The sequence below is a fragment of the Populus euphratica genome, unplaced genomic scaffold, assembly GCF_000495115.2.
Source record: "Populus euphratica unplaced genomic scaffold, PopEup_1.0 scaffold1059.1, whole genome shotgun sequence".
Taxonomy (NCBI): Eukaryota; Viridiplantae; Streptophyta; class Magnoliopsida; order Malpighiales; family Salicaceae; genus Populus; species Populus euphratica.
This window is the reverse complement of record NW_011500911.1, coordinates 9759-30926: the sequence shown is the minus strand read 5'-3', so window position 1 is coordinate 30926 and position 21168 is coordinate 9759. Positions and strand designations below refer to the sequence as shown.

General features: G+C 29.6%; 1 protein-coding gene across 2 annotated transcripts; it reads left to right on the top strand.

Annotated features, from left to right (window-relative positions):
* Positions 1–11421: 11421 nt before the first annotated feature.
* On the top strand, positions 11422–18291 carry LOC105116793 (zinc ion binding protein). 2 transcript variants are annotated; one of them, XM_011014275.1, is made up of 11 exons: positions 11424–11647; positions 11723–11842; positions 12080–12216; positions 12854–12903; positions 13002–13102; positions 13595–13679; positions 14733–14841; positions 16724–16895; positions 17202–17273; positions 17450–17563; positions 17682–18291. In XM_011014275.1, the coding sequence occupies exons 1-11, from the start codon at positions 11546–11548 to the stop codon at positions 17772–17774; spliced, it is 1155 nt and encodes a 384-aa protein (XP_011012577.1). In that variant the 5' UTR covers positions 11424–11545; the 3' UTR covers positions 17775–18291. The 2 variants fall into 2 exon arrangements, with proteins under 2 accessions (XP_011012578.1, XP_011012577.1); XM_011014276.1 differs by lacking the exon at positions 17682–18291 and having other exon boundaries at positions 11422–11647; positions 17442–17541.
* The last annotated feature ends 2877 nt before the right edge of the window (positions 18292–21168 follow it).

The window sequence follows — 21168 nt, the reverse complement described above, 5'->3', positions numbered from 1 at the left end:
TTTTTGTCCTTTCAATTTCAGTTCTTAAATTCATCAATCAATCCTTTCATTTACGTGATAGGCCTGCATTTAAAATGAACATTTACCACAAATAAAAGGTATCTTATATTATTAGATACGTTATTATAAAACATGCTTTAATTGAGTTATTGATACTTCGAATGCAAAATGATGAAATAAAACCTTGATAAAAATGCACTTTTAAGTACTAATCAGAATACATCAATCTTTTAGTTGTGTCAAATATAAAAAAATACAAAGAGAGAAAGTAAGAGCATGATTTGGTGACTAATTGATGAGTGGGTGGTCAACTCTTGACTTGGAGACAATCCTTATCTTCTTTTATTTGCCCAAAACATTATTGATAATGTTAGAACTGGACCCACTTGAAAACATGAAAGTTATAGGAAATTATCTCGGGTTTGTAGGAAAAACAATGGAGGTCATTTGGACTTCTATAACTCTAGATATGGGTCAAACACTGAATAGTGCGCAGGCTATAGGACAAATTCAGACTTCTTTGTTATTGCTACAATTCCTTGAAAATGACCTTTTCAAATCTTGGGCTCCATATGAAAGTTGTAGGCCTATGTCTTACATTTCTATCCATATAACATATATTTAAATCCGAGATCTACAGCTTCAGATATGATCCAATTATCGAACAGTATTCTGGTTGGGACTCCACCAACATCTCTTTTCTAAGTTTGGCCATCTCTTTGTCCTTTTAATTTCAGTTCTTATATTCATCAATCAATCCTTTCATTTATATGATAGGCATGCATTTAAAATGAACATTTAACATAAATTAAAGGTATCTTATATTATTAGATATGTTATTATAAAACATGCTTTAGTTAAGGAGTTATTGATACTTTAAGTGCAAAATGATGATATAAAACCTTGATAAAAATGCACTTTTAAGTACTAATCACTCATCAATCAATCCTTTTATTTAATGATAGGCCTGTATTTAAAATAAACATTTACCATAAATTAAAGGTATCTTATATTATTAGATATGTTAGTATAAAACATGTTGTAGTTGAAGAGTTATTGATACTTCAAGTGCAAAATGATGATATAAAACCTTGATAAAAATGTATTTTTAAGTACTAATCATAACTTCATAATTCGAACAGACTTAAATCATGAAAGTTCTAGGAAATTGTCTTAGCTTTCCAATAAAAAAATTAAGGTCATTTGGATTTCTAAAACTCAAGATATGGGTTGAACATTGAACAATATCTAGGTTAGAGGGCAGATTCAGACTTCTCTACTGTTGTTAAGATTTGGACCTCCAAACCACAGAATTGAGTCTTGCCTTCCCATAAATATTTTAGGCCTATGTCTTATCTTTCCATTCATATAAAGTAGACCCAAATCTAAGTTTTACAGCTTTAAATATGACCTAATGACTGAACAGTTTTCTAGTTTGGACTGAACTAACATCTTTTTTCTAAACTCCATCCTCTTTTTGTCTTCTCAATTTTAGTAGTTGAACTCATTAATCAATCCTTTGATTTTATGTGATAGGCCTGTATTTAAGATGAATATTTACCATAAATTAAAGGTATCTTATAGTATCAAACTTGTTATTATAAAACATATTTTAATTAAGGAGTTATTGATACTTTAAATGTAAAATGCTAATATAAAACCTTGATAAAAATGCACTTTTAAGCACTAATCACATCCCCCAACCAGCTTATTACTAGTCCCTAGTAATCAAAGCATTAAAATAGAAAAATCAATTTACGTGTTCCACAAAGTAAGGCATTCATCATTCGACTTCCATTAATCTATCTAGATAAACAAACTCTTATTAAATTTATATATCTGCTTCGTACTTCTTAAATAAGATATTAATAAACCTTTGGTTTGTGCTCAATATATCAACACATAGTTATGGGGCTTTACTTGGAAGAAAATAAAATTTTTGTTCTAATGTTTAAGGTTAACTTCCTTGGGTTAGGATTATTATCTTTTTCTTTTCTTTTTCTTTTTCTTTTTTTTTAATTTATATACATATAACATAATATATCTTTAACCCATGTAACAAGCTTTCGACTAATGAATCACAGACCAGTTGGTCTTAGGGCATAAATAGTACAATGTTTGATAACTCAGGTTGCAGATACTGATACATAGATAGTACAATGTTTGATTCCCTTAAGCTTTTCTTCTCAACCCATGTAACAAGCGTTGGACCAATAGCTCCCAAATCAGTTAACTTTAGAGTACTAGGTGTTAGAACACCTTTTCGAGCTTAATTGCTTAGGTTATGGAGGCTACGAAATCAAACTTATTTATGTTTTTATTATCATTAATTTTTTTTGCTTTTTTTTGCAAATTATATACTATCCCCTTCCCTTAGTTGTTACCTTTAACAAAAAGAACATAAATAATGTAATAATCTAATGTGCAACCCATAATCATATGTTAAAGTGTGTGTGAAAATAAAGGTTTAAAAATACTTGGTAAATGAGTATATCAGCATAATCAAGTAATAATAATGCAGGAGTTTGTAAATCTGAATATTTCATGAGAAGTGTATAATAGACCTTGTTATGAATATTGCAAATAACAATTAAAAAATGTTTACCAAGATACATCTCAAGAGTCAATAAAACTCCTTCTTATTCTGTCATCTTAGTAACAACAGTTTTGCCAATGGTTTATGAATTAGAAAACACAGTTAATTTTTTTTTTTAATATCAACTATTATCCTCTCCCCTCAACCAAAGTGATACATTGTTTTCAATGTCTTATAGTAGAAAGATAGAGTATACAAGACATCACCTGAAACAACGAACACTAACAAATTTAAAACACACTTAAACAAATATAAAAGACAAAAAAATATTATACTATTAATAAAATCAAAAGACATAAATTTTTACAAATTAAGACTCAAATTATAGTTATAATTGTGGCTCATATCTTTTCTTGAATTTGCATCCAAGAATTGCTTAAACGACCTCTATGGATCGAAGATAGACTTCCCATCCAGTTTTTAAAAAAACTAACAAACATGGTCTTTTATAGTCAGATTTCTAAGACTAAGTCGATCATGTTCTTTATAAAAATGAGGTCATAAATCATGAATTGCTTAATGCACATTTCCACTAGGATGCATCTCAAAAGTTAATAGAAGATTATTTAAATATTCCTTACTTAGGTCATCCTTATTGAATTGTATTTTATCTTCACGGTTTATATAAACCATTCTTAAAAGAACAACATTGTGCATTATAAGTTCATTTGACACATCGATGATAGACTGTCAGTCGTTTTGCACAACGTTTCTTTACAAAAATACTTTTACCTATTCTAGGCATATGTGAAATGAAAGAATGAACGAAAGCCAATGAATAACAAAGACATCCCATCTATAGAGTATAGATATCTAAGGTGATAAAATAAGGAACTCGTTTTAAGAGTTTACCTTTAGAGGGTATTTTGTTTTGAATTTTGTTTTAGAAACGTTTTGGAAGGATTTGATGTAGATCCTTGTATTTGAAATTTAAAAAGGATAGGTCAACTATAAAAATAGGTCAACTCTTGAATTTCAAAAAAGTCAAGTTGCCCGTAAAAATAGACTAATTTCAATGAAGCATAGAGGCTTGCTGAAATTCTTTCAGAATTTAAAAAAGGGTAGGTGGATTATCCAATTTTAAAAAAAAATGAGTAAAGTCTTTGGAATTCCAAGATAGGTAGATTACCCAACAAGATCCACATATATTTTTTCATTATAAGCTCACTATGCAAAACCTTGATGAGATTTTTCTTTGTAAACATTACGAAGAGGAGACATCTGTTGTTACTTACTTTTAACCTATAAAAAAAAATCCAAAATACAAGAGAATATATAAGAAAAGGCCTAAAAGATTGTCCAGGTTGATGGTAAATAACCGAAATAACAAATGGAAAAGTTGGGAGACCAAAATACATGAGATTGATAAAATTAACAACTTAATTATGATTGACAAAGGGCCCCATTGGTGAAACTATTTTTATTTGGATATAATGAGAATTTTGAAAGGCTTAATTAATTTTGTTGAGGATTTAATTGTAAGAAAAATTGATTTTTTAAGTTAATTTAGGCTTTAACATGAAGAAATTAAAGTTTGGGAGCCAAATTACAATTTTAAAGAGTCAATTTGGTCAAATCAAGAGCTTACACAAATATTGAAGTTTGATAAGCAATTAGGGACTAAATTGAAAAAATCCAAAACCGAGGACCAAATTAAAAAGAGTGTATGAAAGCAAGGGTTGAAATTTATCAAATCAGGGACCAAGTTGAAGAAATTAAAAGTTTGTTAATCAATTAAGGGTCAAAATACATAATTTTATAACCAATGACTAAAATGAAATAGGCAGTGAACTTTGGGGCTAACAATTGAGTTTGGAATGGGTGAGATTACATGAAATTAAAAATTTAGGTGGAAATTTCGAGTGAAATTAGATGAATAAAGACTAAAGTGAATTTTATAAAATCCTAGATTAAAAACCATAATTTCTTGGGTTTAACGTAGACGATGCGTTGTTCGGCCACCACTTAGTCTCTTTTTAGCAATTTCAGCTGATCGAGTAGGCATTTTCAAGCAAATAAATGTGGCGTCCCCATCTACTTCTTGAGTTATAACCACCATTATTAAATTGAGAAACACCTCCTCTAGAAAGATCAGTTACTCTCATCAAACGTTTACATCTTATTTTTTTCAACGAACTCAACAACATCTTGTCCTTAATCAGACATCATTGTATTTTTGGGTTCGTGGCTAATTGAGTTGACACCTTCAAAAAAATGATTATGGAACTACATACCTCTAAAATGAGCAAAAATGGATATCAAAAGGTATGGTTATCCTATACGAAGTCCAGGTGGTCTATGATGACGTTTATATTAGAGTTGCTTTAACAATGCCTCAAAATTGGTCCACCGGTTGATTGAGATACTCATTTTGTAAAACCACTAATCTTTTCCATGTGTTCACTCTTTAAGCCTTCTTAGTGGATTGTTATCAAATGTTAACCACATTTCTCTTAAGATCCAAAGGCCAAAAATAAGCTCTTTGGTCTTTAAGTTTAAAAAACCATCAAAATCTCAAAAAACCAAGTTTGTTGTAAAATCACCATTATAAAATTAGCATAAGTACAAAGCTCATAGCTGTAAAACCTAACCAAAAAATCTCCCATTATAATTAGAGGGCATGCTTTGATGAAGGAGGATCAATCTTTTATTAAATTCTAGCTTAAAACCCTACAAATACCCTCTAAAATCAAGATAGAGGAAAGGAAAAAAAAAGAAAAAAAAAAAGGGTAAGGGGAGGAGATGAGAAAATCATGATAAAAAAAAGCTAAATATGAAGGTTCATGAGCCTAGCATAAGGATTTCTTAAGCTTTGAAAAGACATGAACCTTGTGAAAGCAAGACTTTACAAATAAAAGCAAAAAGAGTAGTAGCTACTCTAGAGATTGAAAGTATACTTTCTAATCTAATAGGAAGTCCATGTGGCTTGCTTAAGTTTTTTTTTTATTATTTGATTTGTATTTATATTTACAAATGTTGAGATGAAGTCTGTAATGGTTAAAAGTGGGGTTGTGTTTGCCTTTTTGTTGTTGTGATTTTTATTTTGTGGTTTGATGTTTTCTAAAACTATTTTGAGATGTGTTTGATATTTTCAATGTAATGAAAGCTTTCTAGTTACGTTGTTTTTTTAAAAACAATTTTTTTTTAGTTTTTGATAGTTTGATTAATGCATTGTGAAGAAGTATTGTTAATCCTGGGTTTACAAGACTTGTTCATGACCAATATATGTTTAGAAAAGCCATTTTGAATTCAAATTACTTGAATATATAGGCTGCTTGAACTTGCAAGTTTTTTTTTAATGGAACACCTTGGATAATTTTGATGATTTGATGTTATTTGTTAGTATTTTTTATTCAACTATACTTGGTATTGATAATGTGATTTGTGAGAATCAAAAGCGGTGTGTTTAGAGGCTTATATGGCCATTTGTGAGGCTTGACAATGCTGAGTATATTTGGATATTTTTCTAGGTTCTAAGATAATGTTCTTAGGAAGAACATTGTCTTATTTTCATGATTTGGACCAGTGTTGGTTTAATTTTTTACACTAAACCATTCAAGCAACTTGACTAGTAAATAATTTAGGGTGATTTGTATTAATAACAAGTTTCTATGGGTTTTAAGGGTTTCAATTTTGAACAGAAACTCATTTTGACAAAATCATGTTGATTCTTTGATAATTGAAATGAATGGATGTTAGATTAGGGATCATTGTATGATTTCCAACATGTCTATATCTTTATTTTTATTGTAAGCTATCTAATTTGTGATGCATGTTTGTGGGTTTACCTTGGATGTTCCATGTTTGACTCGGTTTTGATCAATGATATTTGTGTTTTTTTAAAAAAAAATATTTGATTCATTTTAAGTTTTAGTTTTTGGGTTAAATCAATGTATTTGGTTTGGTTTCTATGCAAACCAAATAAACCAAATATTTTGGGTCAACCTAATCAAGATAGCCTAGTCAGGTTAACTCGGTCATGCCAACCTTGTTAGGTGAAAATTGGATCAAAGTTTAAGACCCTGTTTGATAGGTAATGTTTTTTCTAAAGGTTTTTTTTTAAAATATTATAAAATGGTCATAACTTTTTGTAGGTGGCATCTTTTTATGCGCATGAAAAACTACTTCAAATTTAGTAAATTTTGTAGTAATTATATAGGATCTGTTTGGAAGTGTAATTGTGATTGTTTTTTAAAGTACCTTTTATTTTGAAATGCATCAAAATAATATTTTTTAATTTTTTTAATTTTTTTATATTAGCATATCAATGCAATTCAAAATATTAAAAAAAAAATTGCATATCAATGCAATTCAAAATATTAAAAATATTAAAAAAAAATTAATAAAATTTTTTAATTTTTTTAAAAATACAAGTTAATAACTCCTATTTCTCTAAGTCGATGGGTTTAGGCTTTACCTCCGAACTCCAGATATGTAAGACGAAGGCCCTGTGCTCTTCTTAGAAAAAGACTAGCACATAATCAATCTCTAGCGCTTGAACCTTCAAGCCCACTTAACATAATATCCTTTTAAATTGAACTCCATAGTAAATGCTGCGAAATCCCATAATATTTATGCCCATCTCCTTTAATCATTGTACTCCTAAAATCATGTGCCAATCACTAAGCTGAATTACCAACGAAATTGTTTGGAATTGGAACCCTTGTAATGTAAACTTGACATTGTGCTATCTGTAGTTTTCACCTTGATGGATGGGTGATCCACCAAATAAAGCTTGACTTTCCTCACCACCCTTGGGTGCATAAAATTATGTGCACTTCTCGAATCAAGTAATACCACAACTGTTACATCATAATCGCAACCTTCACCTTTATTGTTTTTAGATCAGGATTTCTAATCATTTCATGTAAAGATATCTCAGTTTCCAGAATCTTCTTTGTGATCCCTTGGAAATCAATCAATTAAATCTAAAATTTCTGGAGGCCCATTCGACTCTTGGGCTTCTTCAATTTCTTCAATGAGAAATAATTTTAGGCCTTCATATTTTCGGCCCGAGTTCCACTTACTGTTACATTTAAATCATAAACCCTTCTCCCTCTTCTCTTTATTGGAAGAACTTGTTCGTTCACGCCTCCAACAGATCTGGACCACCAATTGCATTTAATAACTAGTTTTTTTGCATCCAAACTAAACCACAAGCCACCTTTAAAGTTGTGGGATTAAGCATCCCGAACCTTAGCCACCCAAAAAACAACTAAGTCTATGACTTTTTAAAAGCCCTGTTTGAAATAATCTCAAATTGAGTTTTGTACTGCTCCACTGTTGTTCTTTGTTTAAGGCTAATAAAGACCTTCATAGGATACGATGACAATCCAAATCTGATCTGTAAAGCTTTAGTGAAACTTCCAACTTGTAATTATGTCTGCCTCCTCCATCTCTTGAAACCATGCTGTAACTTTTCCTTCCATGTGATAACTTGTTTAAAACAATTTGTGTTGTGGATTCATACTATGAAACTAAAAATAACTATTGGCTTTAAAAATCAAAGATTCTGGAACTTCCCTGTTAAATTTTAGAAAATACAATCTCACTAGTTTTACTTGAATTAGTTATTCCGTTATTTGATCCACGCCCATTTGATGATGTCGATTTATAGAAATGACGAGATAGCATAATTGCGTATTAGCACGAGTTTATAAAATAAATATATTTAATAATATTATAATTATAAATCAACACTGAATAAATAATAAAAATTAAATGTATGATGGAACTAATATTTTATTATAAAAAAAAATTATATTGGTGATTAAAAATTTAGAGACTAAATAAAATAATTTGTAGAAATTTATAATATTTTGTTAAGAAAGATACAATACTTTCACTACACGATTTAATTTTTTTATTAATAAAAAATAAAAAAATTACAAAACTAAATTTTTTACTAATTTAATACTAAAAAAACCAACAAAGATAATTTTTAGAGGAAAAAAGTCCGTGAGAAAAAATGATGTAGCAATTGACAATGTTTTATGAGGGAAATTACGGTGCTTTCTCAAATAAAATCGATAAATACAATTTAAAAAAATTATAAAAAACCATTTAAATAAATATTGTAGTAATTCACAGTATTTTATGAGAAAAGTTATAACACTTTCCCTATATGATTTAACTTTATTGTAATTATAATTCTTAACCATCTCAATATTTTAAAAAAATCAATAAAGATAATTTTGAAAAAAATCATATGGGAAAACACTGCAACAATTCATAGTGTTTAAAAAAAATACAAAGCTAAATTCTTAATAAGCTCAATATTAAAAAAATAAAATAAATAAAAAAATTTTTAGAAAAAAAACCATGTTGGAAACACTGTAGCAATTCACAATGTTTTGTGATGAAAGCTACTATGTTTCCTCACATGATTTATCCTTATTTATAATGATTTGTAATTATAATTCTCAACTAACTCAATATTAAAGAAATAAAATTAACAAAGATAATTTTAAAAAAAATCATAAGAAAAGAAACCATGTTGAGAGACACTCTAGCAATCCACGATGTTTTGTGAGAAAAGATACAGTGCTTTCCCCATATAATTAAATTTTATTACAAAGTTAAATTCTAATCAGCTTATTATTAAAAAAATAAAATTAATAAAGATAATTTTTAAAAAAAATATTATAAAAAAACCGTGTGGAAAAAAACACTATGGCAATTCACAGTAATTTACAAGATAAGTTACAAAACTTTTCTCACATATTGTAACTGTAATTTTTAATCAGTTTAATATTAAAAAATAAAATAAAAAAAGATAATTTCAGATAAATTCATCAAAAAACAAAAAAAAAATTATGTGGAGAAACATTGTAATAATCAACAATGTTTAAAAAAATTATAAAATTAAATTATCAATAAGTACAATATTAAAAAATAAAATTAATAAAAATAATTTAAAAAAAATAAAAAAACTATATAAAAAAACACCGTAAAAATCAACAAAGATAATTTTAAAAAAAAAAAAAGTTGGAAAAAAAAAGTAATTTGTGGAAAAAAATAAAAAAAGTAAACAAAGGGGGGGGATTGGGGGAAAAAATGAAAAATTGAAAAAAAAAGAGTAAAAACAAATTCACCGTGATTATTATTATAATTCAGTATATTAGATATAGATAAATAGTGAATCACTCACGTCATTAACTTATTACTTAACAGGTGTATTCAGTGGAGACTCTACATGTATTTTTCCGTGTTCCTTTACCAATTGGTCCACCTTAGTTGACACATGTTGTAATTGTTGTGCTAGCTCCTCCAATACCCTTGTTTTGTCTGTCGAGCTTCTCGTTGTTCCTATTGCTGTTGCTGCTTTGTGAGAGCCATGGTTTTCAAGAGTTGAGACATTGTTGTTTCGTCCGCCATGAATTACTTGGCTCTGGTATCAGTTGTAACGATCCTGTCACGTTGTCAGTGAACTTGCGCAGCAAAATCTTATTGGATTTAAAGATTGATTAATTACAAGGACTGAAGTGAAATAAATAAATAAATAAATATTTTTTTAATAATCAATCAGAAATTGTATAGTCCTTCAGTCCAACTTGAAGAGTTTTCCGTATACTCTTTTTTTGGTTAGATTAATATTTATGATTAATTTTATGAGTTTTAAAATTAATAACTATGTAAATTTTCAGTAGTCATTATATAAATAATCAAAAATTTGAATATAAAATCACAAAAAAAATAAATTTTTTAATTTCAAATTTTTATTATTTGATCACCATCTAAATAGTTATTTTTTATATACTTTTTAATTAGTAGATTAATAAATCGTGTCTATTTATAAATGATTTAATTAGATACATTTATTTAAAATTTGAAAAGCAAATCCTAACTACTATATTTACTATATTTAAGATATGATAGTAATAATTATTTTTTAAAATATTTTTATTTAAAAATATATTAAAATAATTTTTTTTAAATAATTATTTTTGAAATTAATATATTAAAATAATTAAAAAACATAAAACAGATTAATTTTAAATAAAAAAATTCTAAAATCATCATTCCAAAGACGTTCGAAAAACAGTTCCGTATTCTTTCTTATGCAGGACTTTTTACCATCTCAAGAAACCAAAACATTGTCGTTGTATGTTGGAACTAGTTGTCATCTATTATTACTAAGTACTTGTCTTTTTATAAGTCCAACCTTGTCACTTTTAATTGATGTGATTAATAATAACAAATTAAATTATTTGATTATAAAATAGTGTTGGAATTACAATGACTTAATTGTTTGATGATTTATTGGTGGCACTGCTTGAATTAAAATTGTTATTATAACAAGACTTAAATTTGAGATTTTTTTTTAAAATTTTAACCTAGCAATATATAACAAATCTTAAAATTTTCAATTCAAGAATGAAGAAAAAATAGACATAAAGCTAATGAATTGAAAGGAGTTGTCCATAATTATAAAAATATTATTTAGAGATATTTAAAAATATAATAATAGTTATTTTTAAAAATATTTTTTACTTGAAAATATATTAAAATAATATATTTTTAATTTTTTTAAAATTATTTTTAACATAATTTATCAAAATAATATAAAAATATAATATTAAACAAAAAATATTTAAATTTATATAAAATATTATTTGGAACACAATTCCAAACAACACCTAAAGTATGTTTGATGTTGTTGTCCAAACACTATTTTTTAATTTATTTTAAATGAATTTTTTATTGTTTGATATGTTAATTTTTTTAAAAAATATTTTTTAATATATTAAAAAAAAAACAATTTAAAATGTTTTTAACAAACTCTCAAAAAGGCATATTGATACAAACACGTGTGATCCCTCTAGTAGTGTCTTAGCTTAGTGGCCTGTAAGAGCAAACCGGGTTGAGATTACTGGGCCATAGGTAGTTTTTAATTTCAGTCAGATCATCAATTGATTCAGCGACTGGCTTAGCTGAGAGGAATCGGTGATGGAGTGCGCCGGAAAGGGGCGTGGAACTCGGTGTATGGGCTCAGCTCGCAGACGCTGCGGTCGGTGTGGCGCAGTTGCTTATTGCTCGGTCTCTCATCAGGTAACCTCAAATTTATCTTTTTATTTTTACCTGGAGTAATTTGAAGGATATATTTTTTTTATATTTTTGCCATAGATGTCGCACTGGAATGAGCATAAAGAAGAGTGTGAAAGATTAGAGCAACAAATGAAGCGTGCAGATGTATTGAATGATTTCCCTTTTACTTTTTCTCAAGAAGCAACAGCCACTTCTCAGGTAGGCACTGCGCTTGTTATTATTTTTGTTTTTTGAATGCTTTTCTTTTCTTACACAGAAAAAAAGGTATAAAATATCACAATTAAAAAAATAATGAAAAATTAGTTTATTTTCACGAGTTGCAGATGACTGACCAAAACACTATGCTTTCTCCTAAATATTCAAGCCTTTGTGTTATTTTACAAAATAAGTTTTTTAAATGTGCTAACTTACCAAAACACTATGCTTTCTTGATAGGTGTGTGAAAAACCAGGGAGTAGGTGTTCATTCCTGAGCAAAAGAGGCATCCATCAACTTGGAATGTGGATGCATGAATGCTGCTGCTTTGACTCTGAGGAGGCAACATCATCACTAGCTTCCTTTGATTCTTTGAGGTTACTGTTTCTCCTCAGCAGTGCTTATAAATGTGAATGGTTCTTGCCTAACGAAATTCCACGACAGAAAATGTCTAATAACTGAAGGATAACATGAAGCAAACGGAAATCATGATTTTAACACCAGCTGAAAGCATGTAACATCGTGTCAGTTAAACAAAACAAGTTCTTGGGAAAGCAACCCTAAGAGATGTAGTTTTGTATCTATTCCAGAATTTAGAATCAGCCTTGAATAGTAAATGTCGGGTTGAAATCTAAAACGATTGATGATTCTGAAAAAGTACTTTATACACAAACAATAAAGGCAAAAATGTATCCCAATGGGCTCCATCTATGAGGATAGATTAAAAAGATTTCTCAGTTTTTGTTCTAGCTAGGAAAACCGTGTATCTTAGATGTGCTCATTGTGTATTTTAGACTTGCTCTTTTGTTGAATTATTGTACATGTCACAAAGGAAAGCCTTTGTTTAGACAGTTCTAGCAATTTTCAGTGCTTGTTTGTGCACCATGTTAAAGCCGCAAGAAAGATATTTGATAAGCACGTGAATCACTACAGACAGCTATCATAATTGACAAACTACTCGGGATTTATTTGAGTTCATTTTAAACTTTGTTATGTATTTTATATCATTGATAGGTCAAAGGATGGTGGTTGGAATCTCTCAGGTGACCTATGCCCGTGCCATGGTATTGTATTTTGTTTCTACCTTCTTCGTTTCTTTCTTCGTTGTTTTTTTCTTTTGGTTGTAGTTTGATGGCTGTATATTATTCATATGATTATGCAGGGCCCATATCTCCAATATCAGAGTGTTTAAGCAGTTGGTTTGATTACTATGAGTGGAGGTGCATTCCTCTTCATTCACCCGTTGCTTTACTTCTTCACTGGGTATGAAATGTGTGGTGTTAGTAACTAGTTCAGATAGGGGATTTGTAAAGCTGTTCCTCAATTGATGCTAATTCTATGATCTCTTTGCTCTTAATATGATTAAGACTTAATGCTGCAATCAAGCACTTAGGTTTAGAGTTGTCTGCATTTGAATGCTTAGGTTTCCAGAGTGGATTTTTTTCTAAATTCTCTATATGTCCTTAAGAAATTTTCTCTGTTAGTTTAAAGCTCAAGATCTGTGGGTTTAAGTTCTGTTTGATGTTTCTGACCAAAATTTGCATCTGCTGCTGTTGATTTCATGTGAAAGTGCGTTTGCTAAGGAAACTAAATTGTAAGCATCCCCTTGGGATCTATGAGTATAAAGTTTAAAACACAATTTCAACAAATAAAGTAAATGTATAAAAGAAATGACCTCAAGTTAGTTACTTTTAGTGCCTGCATTCCATTATAGACACACTGATGAGGTAATTGATCTTTATTTCTATATTTCAGCCACTTACAATTTACCATGCTGCTCATATTGCTTGTGCATGGAGCTCGACTGTTGAAACTCGTAAATTGTGCATACACTATCTTGGTAAGTATTGTGGTATAGAAGCTTGATGATTTTTCTGAAATGTTATCCTGTTGTGATATTTTCTCTTGCTTTTCTTTATGCAACATGCAAAACATGATTTTTACTAACTTTATGTGCAACTTCTATTGAATTAACCCCATACCTGTCCTGTTTTTGAACTACAATGATGTTATAATTCATCTGTTATATCAAGTAACAGGATTTTGACTTTGACCCATGACATTGCATAAGATTAAGTTGAAAAGTTGGACCTTTGGGCCCTAGGAACCAAGTTTATTAAGGTTGATGTTCCTTACATGTCCATGAGCTATAGAGATGTGAATATATGCTTTCTTGTCAATGTGGTGTATTGTTTTTCATCAAGGAGTAGTTTGATCTTCACCATGTGTTTTCTGGATCCTCCCCCAGCCAAAAGAATAAATGAAGGAAAGACTTCATCAGGGACAATATAATACTTCTAAGAATGAACTACAATGTTTGGTAGTATGTTGTTTCATTTTACATCATGAAGCTCTTAATATATTTGGACCAGTTGAGTTTCCAACTCCTGCCCCATAGAGTGGGGAGGGGGAGGTGGTGGTGGTGGTGGTTGTTGACAATATTATATATTTGCTTGTGGTTTTCAAAGAAAAAAAAAGAAATGAGGTACCCTAAATAAATAATTGTTGTGATGAAAACCTTTTCTTTTCCCATAATTGGACGTTGATACATGATCCAATTCTTTAATGATCATTATTATCATTGCTTTCTTTCATCTGGAACTTGGAAATTGTATTCAGTCATATGCATCAGACAAAGTATGGTTTTCCATGTCAAGACACCCTTCTTTTTTTTGTATATAACAAGGTATTGACATTAAGTTGTGTGGCTATTGAACTTGCTAAATATCTCTTCCGCTTGTCTTCTAATATGCGCTATAAAGATGGGCATATTTATTTCTTTGGCTTTTCTTTTTTAATAGCAGCCACTATTCTGAACACAATGACCTCTACACTCTACAGTATTATATTTGCTGTTTTCTGGATTTGAGTTTTTTTAATTGAATCTCAATAGGGCCTGAAAAGGAGCTTCAACAACTTGCTGCTTTTGGAGAGTTGCTTGCTCTGTTCCCTGGTGTGCAAGTTCATATAGAGTTTATTGGACCTGCAATTCCACAGCAAAGGTCAGTTGCAAACTTGATCATCATATCTTTGAGTATTTAGTTGTGATTGTTTTTGGTAAGTGCGAGTCAGCCTTGTTGATTGTGGTGAGGGCCTCCTCATCTTCTCTTGAGTAGTGTGTCAATTCCCATTGCACTAGTTCAATGTGAGGATTTATGTTTATTCAATTAAGAGAAAATTACCCATGACATCCGGTAGTTTGATCTATATTACAATTACCTGTTATAGTTTGAAAAATTTCAGTTTACATTCTGGATTTTATTAGCGCATTAAACTTAATATCCTTATCCAAAAAAAGTCAACAAAAAATGTTTGGTTATTTACATCATTGCCATTATTTTCCTTTTAATGACCAAATAATCATTGCAATATTAATATTACAATCTTGCCATTAAATTGATAATTACTACTTTGCCATTAAACTAATATTACAACCTTCTTCAGAGCTAAAACTTTCATAGTGGCATTTCATCAAACGCCTTGTCTGCAATGCAAACTTAACCTCAATTTCATAAAACCCATTTGAATCAAAGCCAATAAACTTCATATCCATCCACAATCTATGCTCAAATAAGTCTTCAACCAATGAACTCTTGAGCATAAATTTTAGTATTGGAATTTTATCAAACACCATATGGCTTTTCGGAGCAGCAAGCCAAATACTGCAGAGGCAATCTTATACCAAATCAATGAACTAGGTCCTCCTTTTTTTTATCAAGGAAGTTGGAAAGCACCTGTGAACATGTATTGGTAAATAAATTATTGCCTCTCGTTTTAATAATTACAGAAGCAACTATAGGCAAAACAAATAGAACAAATTAAAAGACTCACATTTCTTTGGCTAGTCTCTTCACATGTAGATAGTTTATAATTACATTAATGCATAGTGATCTATAAATAATCAAATATTTACACAAATCCTTCTGAAGAACCAATTTGGGTATCCATCAAAAACCTTAGCTTCCAGCTGGCCCTTCAATTTGTAAACAAATTGCAACAATTTGTAGTGGTTTATACCGTGATGGAAACCAAACCCTTTAGGTTGAATGCTACCATTTTTCTCATGAGAAGGTAACTCAATATTGTCTTGTTGCTGGATTCCATATTATATGAGCATTACAATTAGATATCTTTGAATGGATACTTAAACAAAGTAAACCGTTACTAGAACCCACAATTCCTGCAGCAAACTTCTCTACGTCCAATGTGAATCTATATTTGTTCTACCGGGAACCATTGATATGCTTTACAATTCTCACCGTAGTGAGAACATGACAATGAGTTTTGGGTTTGAGGGATGTTGGTAATGATTGTCAATAAAGTTGGAGCTTGTAATGAGATGAAACCAATGTTTAGAAACAGTCTTGAAGCGAAGCAAAGATTGCACTGGTAAAATATATGAGGGTATTATGGTCAATTTGTTAGATTTGAAAACTTTTGTTGACCCAAGATGTAAATAGTAATTTTTTAAACTATAATGGGTAATCGCAATTGGGACCAAACTGTAGCATGTTAAATGTAATTTTCCCTTCAATTAATTATGGGTGGAGCCTTACCTCACCATGGGGTTTCGCATTCTTGATTTTCTTTATATTGAGGTTTGCTTGGGTGAGGTGTTCATTCTTAATTAGTTATTTAATCTTCTTCTTATTGCCTATTAACCAATTTATGTATTCATGTTTATAACTAGTTAAGGTTTCTGTTATATGGTATGTCCATAACATCAATACCTGATGGGGTTGCTAAACCTTAGCAGAAATTCTCTATGTAATGAAACCCTAAGTATTAATACATCTGCTATGTGGCAATCTCTTTGTTGAGCTAAAATTGGTATGCTTATAGCAGCTCATGATATATTCTTTGTTTTTTTATCTTCATGAACAGGGATGGTGAGAAGATTATTCTATATAGTTATGCTCGATGCCTGGATGCAGATTGCATTTGCAATTTTTCAAGTGAGAATCATAGCCAGATTGCAATCACCAGTAAATCTACATCAGTGACGCTACAGCTTCACAGCGGATTATACCATGAACGTTACAGGGATTTAGCTGAGGTTTTCTTCCCTCTTTTCTCTGAAAATATATTTATATCCATTCTGATAGAGGACCCCTGTTCTTTGGTGCCTCTGTATAAAGCATCCAACGTTAAATTTTGAGACAGCTTTGGATGTTATTTAAACTGCATTTTTCTCGGTCTCCCTGTTGCCTAGCTTCCTTCATCATCTCTATCCTTCAATCTTTCTCTCTTTTTTGTTCAACATCACACGCACATTTATCACCTTGTTCTATTTGCATGTGTTTATGATAATTTGTTTAAAGGGTGCTACTTCTCTCTTATTCTTACGTTGTATTGTTCACAGGATTTGTTTCCTCATTTAATAATTGCTCCAAATGCTGGAATTGCTGCTTATCCTAGTTGGTTGCCTACCATTGTATGTCGTCGACACTCTTAATTATTTTTCTTTATCTAATTTCTGTGCATTTGTGTGCGAGAAAATCCTAGCAAGGAAGCTGCTACTTTTTACATTTTTTTTTTTTTTTTTTTTTTTTTTGATGTTTCGAGTATTAAACCCTCATTGTATTCTGTTTGATGAAATGAGCATGCCAGGAACTGATAAAGGAGATGAATGTTCCAGCTATATTTTCTGATTATTGTGAAGAAGCTTGTCATCTAGCTGCCTGCTGCATAAAAAGTGTAACTGGTCGTTCTCTCTCACTTCCGGTGCGTTTTCACATTGCTTCTTCCCTCTTCATTGTAGTCTAAAATCATTCAATTCTTAAAACAGCTGCTCGATTCGATTCGATTTGATTCGATGTTAATCGATGCATCTGTCTTGTAGATTCAATTAAATCCTTTTAGGCAGCCAATGATGGTGGAAGATAGTGCCCTGCTTCTTCCCTGCTATTCAAATTGCTTTCTGTTTGGGATTTGAAGTGGCCTCTGGTTTATGTCAGGGATAGGGATCCCCGTAATATATTTCTTTCCCTGATCATCTTATTGTATGATCGCTCATGTCACAATTGGGATAGACAGTTGCTCGAGGATTGTTGATCGATTAAGTGTTTCTGGGATGCTTTAATCAAAGAAAAGGACCGAATAGCCAAATTCATTTTCCATAATTGAGGAATGTTTACTCATGAAGCAGTCTGAAACATTTTCCTGAAGGCACACGTGCCTGAATGCCTGGTTATGGAGTGGAATTTCAGCTATATCCTTTTGGCCATCTCTTGCTACCATAAGAGTGGAGTTTCAGATTGTTCCATGAGTTTGGAGATGGTGTTGATGCATTTGCCAATCATCGGACTCAGCAAGTTAGTTCTTCGCGGACACTTCATGCTTTTATTCCTTTGCTATTAGCAAGTATTTCTTGTTTTACGTAGACTTCACAGCATGAACCTGTTAGTTGGGCAGCAAATAATGCAATTACGAGTGAGACGCTTGGCTCCTGGGATCTTGATTGTCTAGCTGTGACTAGCCAGGGTGTCAAGCAATGCGGCGGGGCTTTATTTTTTATTTTTTTTAATTTTATACCAATTAAAATAGATATTCCTAATAAATGCAACAATTTAAATTCAGCAGGAAAAAATATATTTTTTAGGCAAAATTCCTCAATAATTTAATTTAAAGAGAATTTACATCCAGAAAAAAAAAGAAAAAAGCAAGGTGTGAAAGTTAAGTTATGGAATTAACCTAACATGTTAATCTTAAAATATTTCAACCGAACTTCTTGTCTGACTCAGTTTTAACATTAACTTGTGGGGATGGGGAAGTTGTTTTGACTTCATCGGTTGACTCGACTACTAAAAAAATTTATGGTTTGACTTTAAATTTTATTTAAAATAATATTTTTTTAATATTAAAATGATTATATATTAAATTGAATTGAGTTTCGTGAATTAATATGCTAAATCAATAATATGAATCATGGATTTTTTACTTGGTTTAATAATTTTTTATGTAATATGATACCACAAATAAACATTCATAAAATTAAGCATTGATTAAATATTGTAATATTTATTTGAGAATATGATAAACTTGTAGAAAGTAAACCAAAAAATTTATAAAAATCAATTAATAATAATATTTATTTGGAATATAATAATTTTATACAAAGTAAACTAAAATAAATTATGAAAATTAATTAAAAATCAATCAAATATTGAAGGATGAATTTGAAGAAAAAAATAAAAAATGATTTGACAAAAAGAAAAAAAGAAAAGGTATGATCTAGTTGATTTGGTGAGTTAAAGACAACCTAAATGATTGATTAAAAAAATAGCTTGGCTTTAAAAAATTCAAGATGATAATTTTTTTCAGATTGAGACACGATATATTAGATCAATTTAAATTTCATAATTTAACTTGTCAAATCCGCAACTTGAATCATGGATTTCAATGAATTTGATAAAAATTTTAAACAAAAATAAATCATTGCAAAATTAAGAACAAAACAATGTCGAGATGTTTATTTGTGACTACAATATTCTCATAGAAAGCAAACTAAAATAAAATCAATGAAGTATTGAATAATGAAATTAAAAAATAAAAATAAAAATAAAAATATTTAATTGTAAGAAGAAAAATGGAAGGTATAATTTTTTTTTTTTAAAAAAAAAAAATAAGTGAAGAAAAATGGAAGGTATAATTTTTTTTTAAAAAAAGGAAAACAAAAGGAGGAGGTCATCATCTCTTTTATTGTTCATATAAATAAGTTGGTTTCCTCTGATCCTTGTAGTTTTTAGTTAATGATTATGAAAAACAACTCCATCATAACATTTGTATATTCCTTTTTACTCTTGAATGAAAAAAAAAAAAGCCTTAAAGGTAAGGGTAAGGGTGTTATAGTCTTTTCAATTGGCTTATTGGTCATTAAAAGATTTTTTACAGGGTTTCTAGCTCTTTTTTGTTTTTTTACACGATAAAGATATTCTTTTACTCCTACAATCAACAAAATTTAGAGTTATTAATCAATAGCCTTTTTGAAATTTCATAAACTTTTGAATAATAAAAATACTTCTTTACACCATGATCAAAACATTATCAAGCTATTGAAAAATGGTGTTTTTAGCCATGATCAAAACATTATCAAGCTATTGAACAATGGTGTTTTTAGTCTTTTCACTAGTCATGTACAATTGAATCACATATTTGGCAATAAAAAAGATAATAGATAAGCTTTGCATTTGCGGTATATATGTACCTTTACATGAGTTTTTTGGATAATTACCAGGGTCATAGGATATTTTGGTATTTTTCACATTGATTTTTAATTTTTAGTTGTTGGCGTGTGCTTAGCAAGTGCTAGCGAGTGTGTGATGTTTAAGCCATTCAGATATAATGTATAATGTCACTTGATAACCAAACTAGATATTCTGTTGTCTTTGTGGATGTGCCATCATGTTTTTTTTTATATGATATGGCACATGACGGCATATGGTAGTCTGATTGTCAACAATGATCTTTTTATTTTTCTTTTCTCTCTCCGTAAAGTGCATGATTATCTTTTTTTTTGTTTTTCACTTTTAGTCCTTATTTTTTTAATTTTTTATTATGTTTTTATTTTTTTATAGAATTTTTTTTTCAATTTAGTCCTTCAATTACAATTTCTCATATGTTTAGTCTTTTTAGTTTGGTTCTTTTTTTTAATGTGTTCCTTGACTCTTTCGTTAAAGGTTTTTTTTTTTTACTCTCAATTTCATCATTTAATCAAAGTTTTTGTTGTTTTATTATTTTTAGTTTGAATCTTATTCTTTTAATTTTTTTCTTTTGGTTAAAGCTATTTTTCAATTCAATTTAACCCTCCAATTGAAAATCTTTATTTGCCCTCTAATTAATTTTTTTCTTTTGGTTAAAGCTATTTTTCAATTCAATTTAACCCTCTAATTGAAAATCTTTATTTGCCCTCTGATTAATTTTTTTCTTTATTTTCACCCTCATTATTTTAGATTCTTTTGCGTGATTGATTTTTTTTTTAATCTTTTGACATTTGATTTGTTAGAATTTGGTTTCATACGATCTTATTATTTTATATTAGTTTTTTTTAAATATTAGTTTTGTGATTATCTTCAATTTCTTTTCTATGAATTTATCCTAGTCACATGACTTAGATCAAGAGTTTTTATATCTTTTTTAATATAAGTTTTTTTATTAAACTATTTTTTGTTTGATTTTTCAAGATATTTGACACGATGAAAAGGTTGATGTCTTCTCCCAAGTGCAGGAGTGTCGAAGTAATAAATAACCCGGCAAGACCGGGGTCGAACCACAAGGAGGTTAAGTGTATAAATTATAGATGACAACAACAACAACAACAACAACAACAA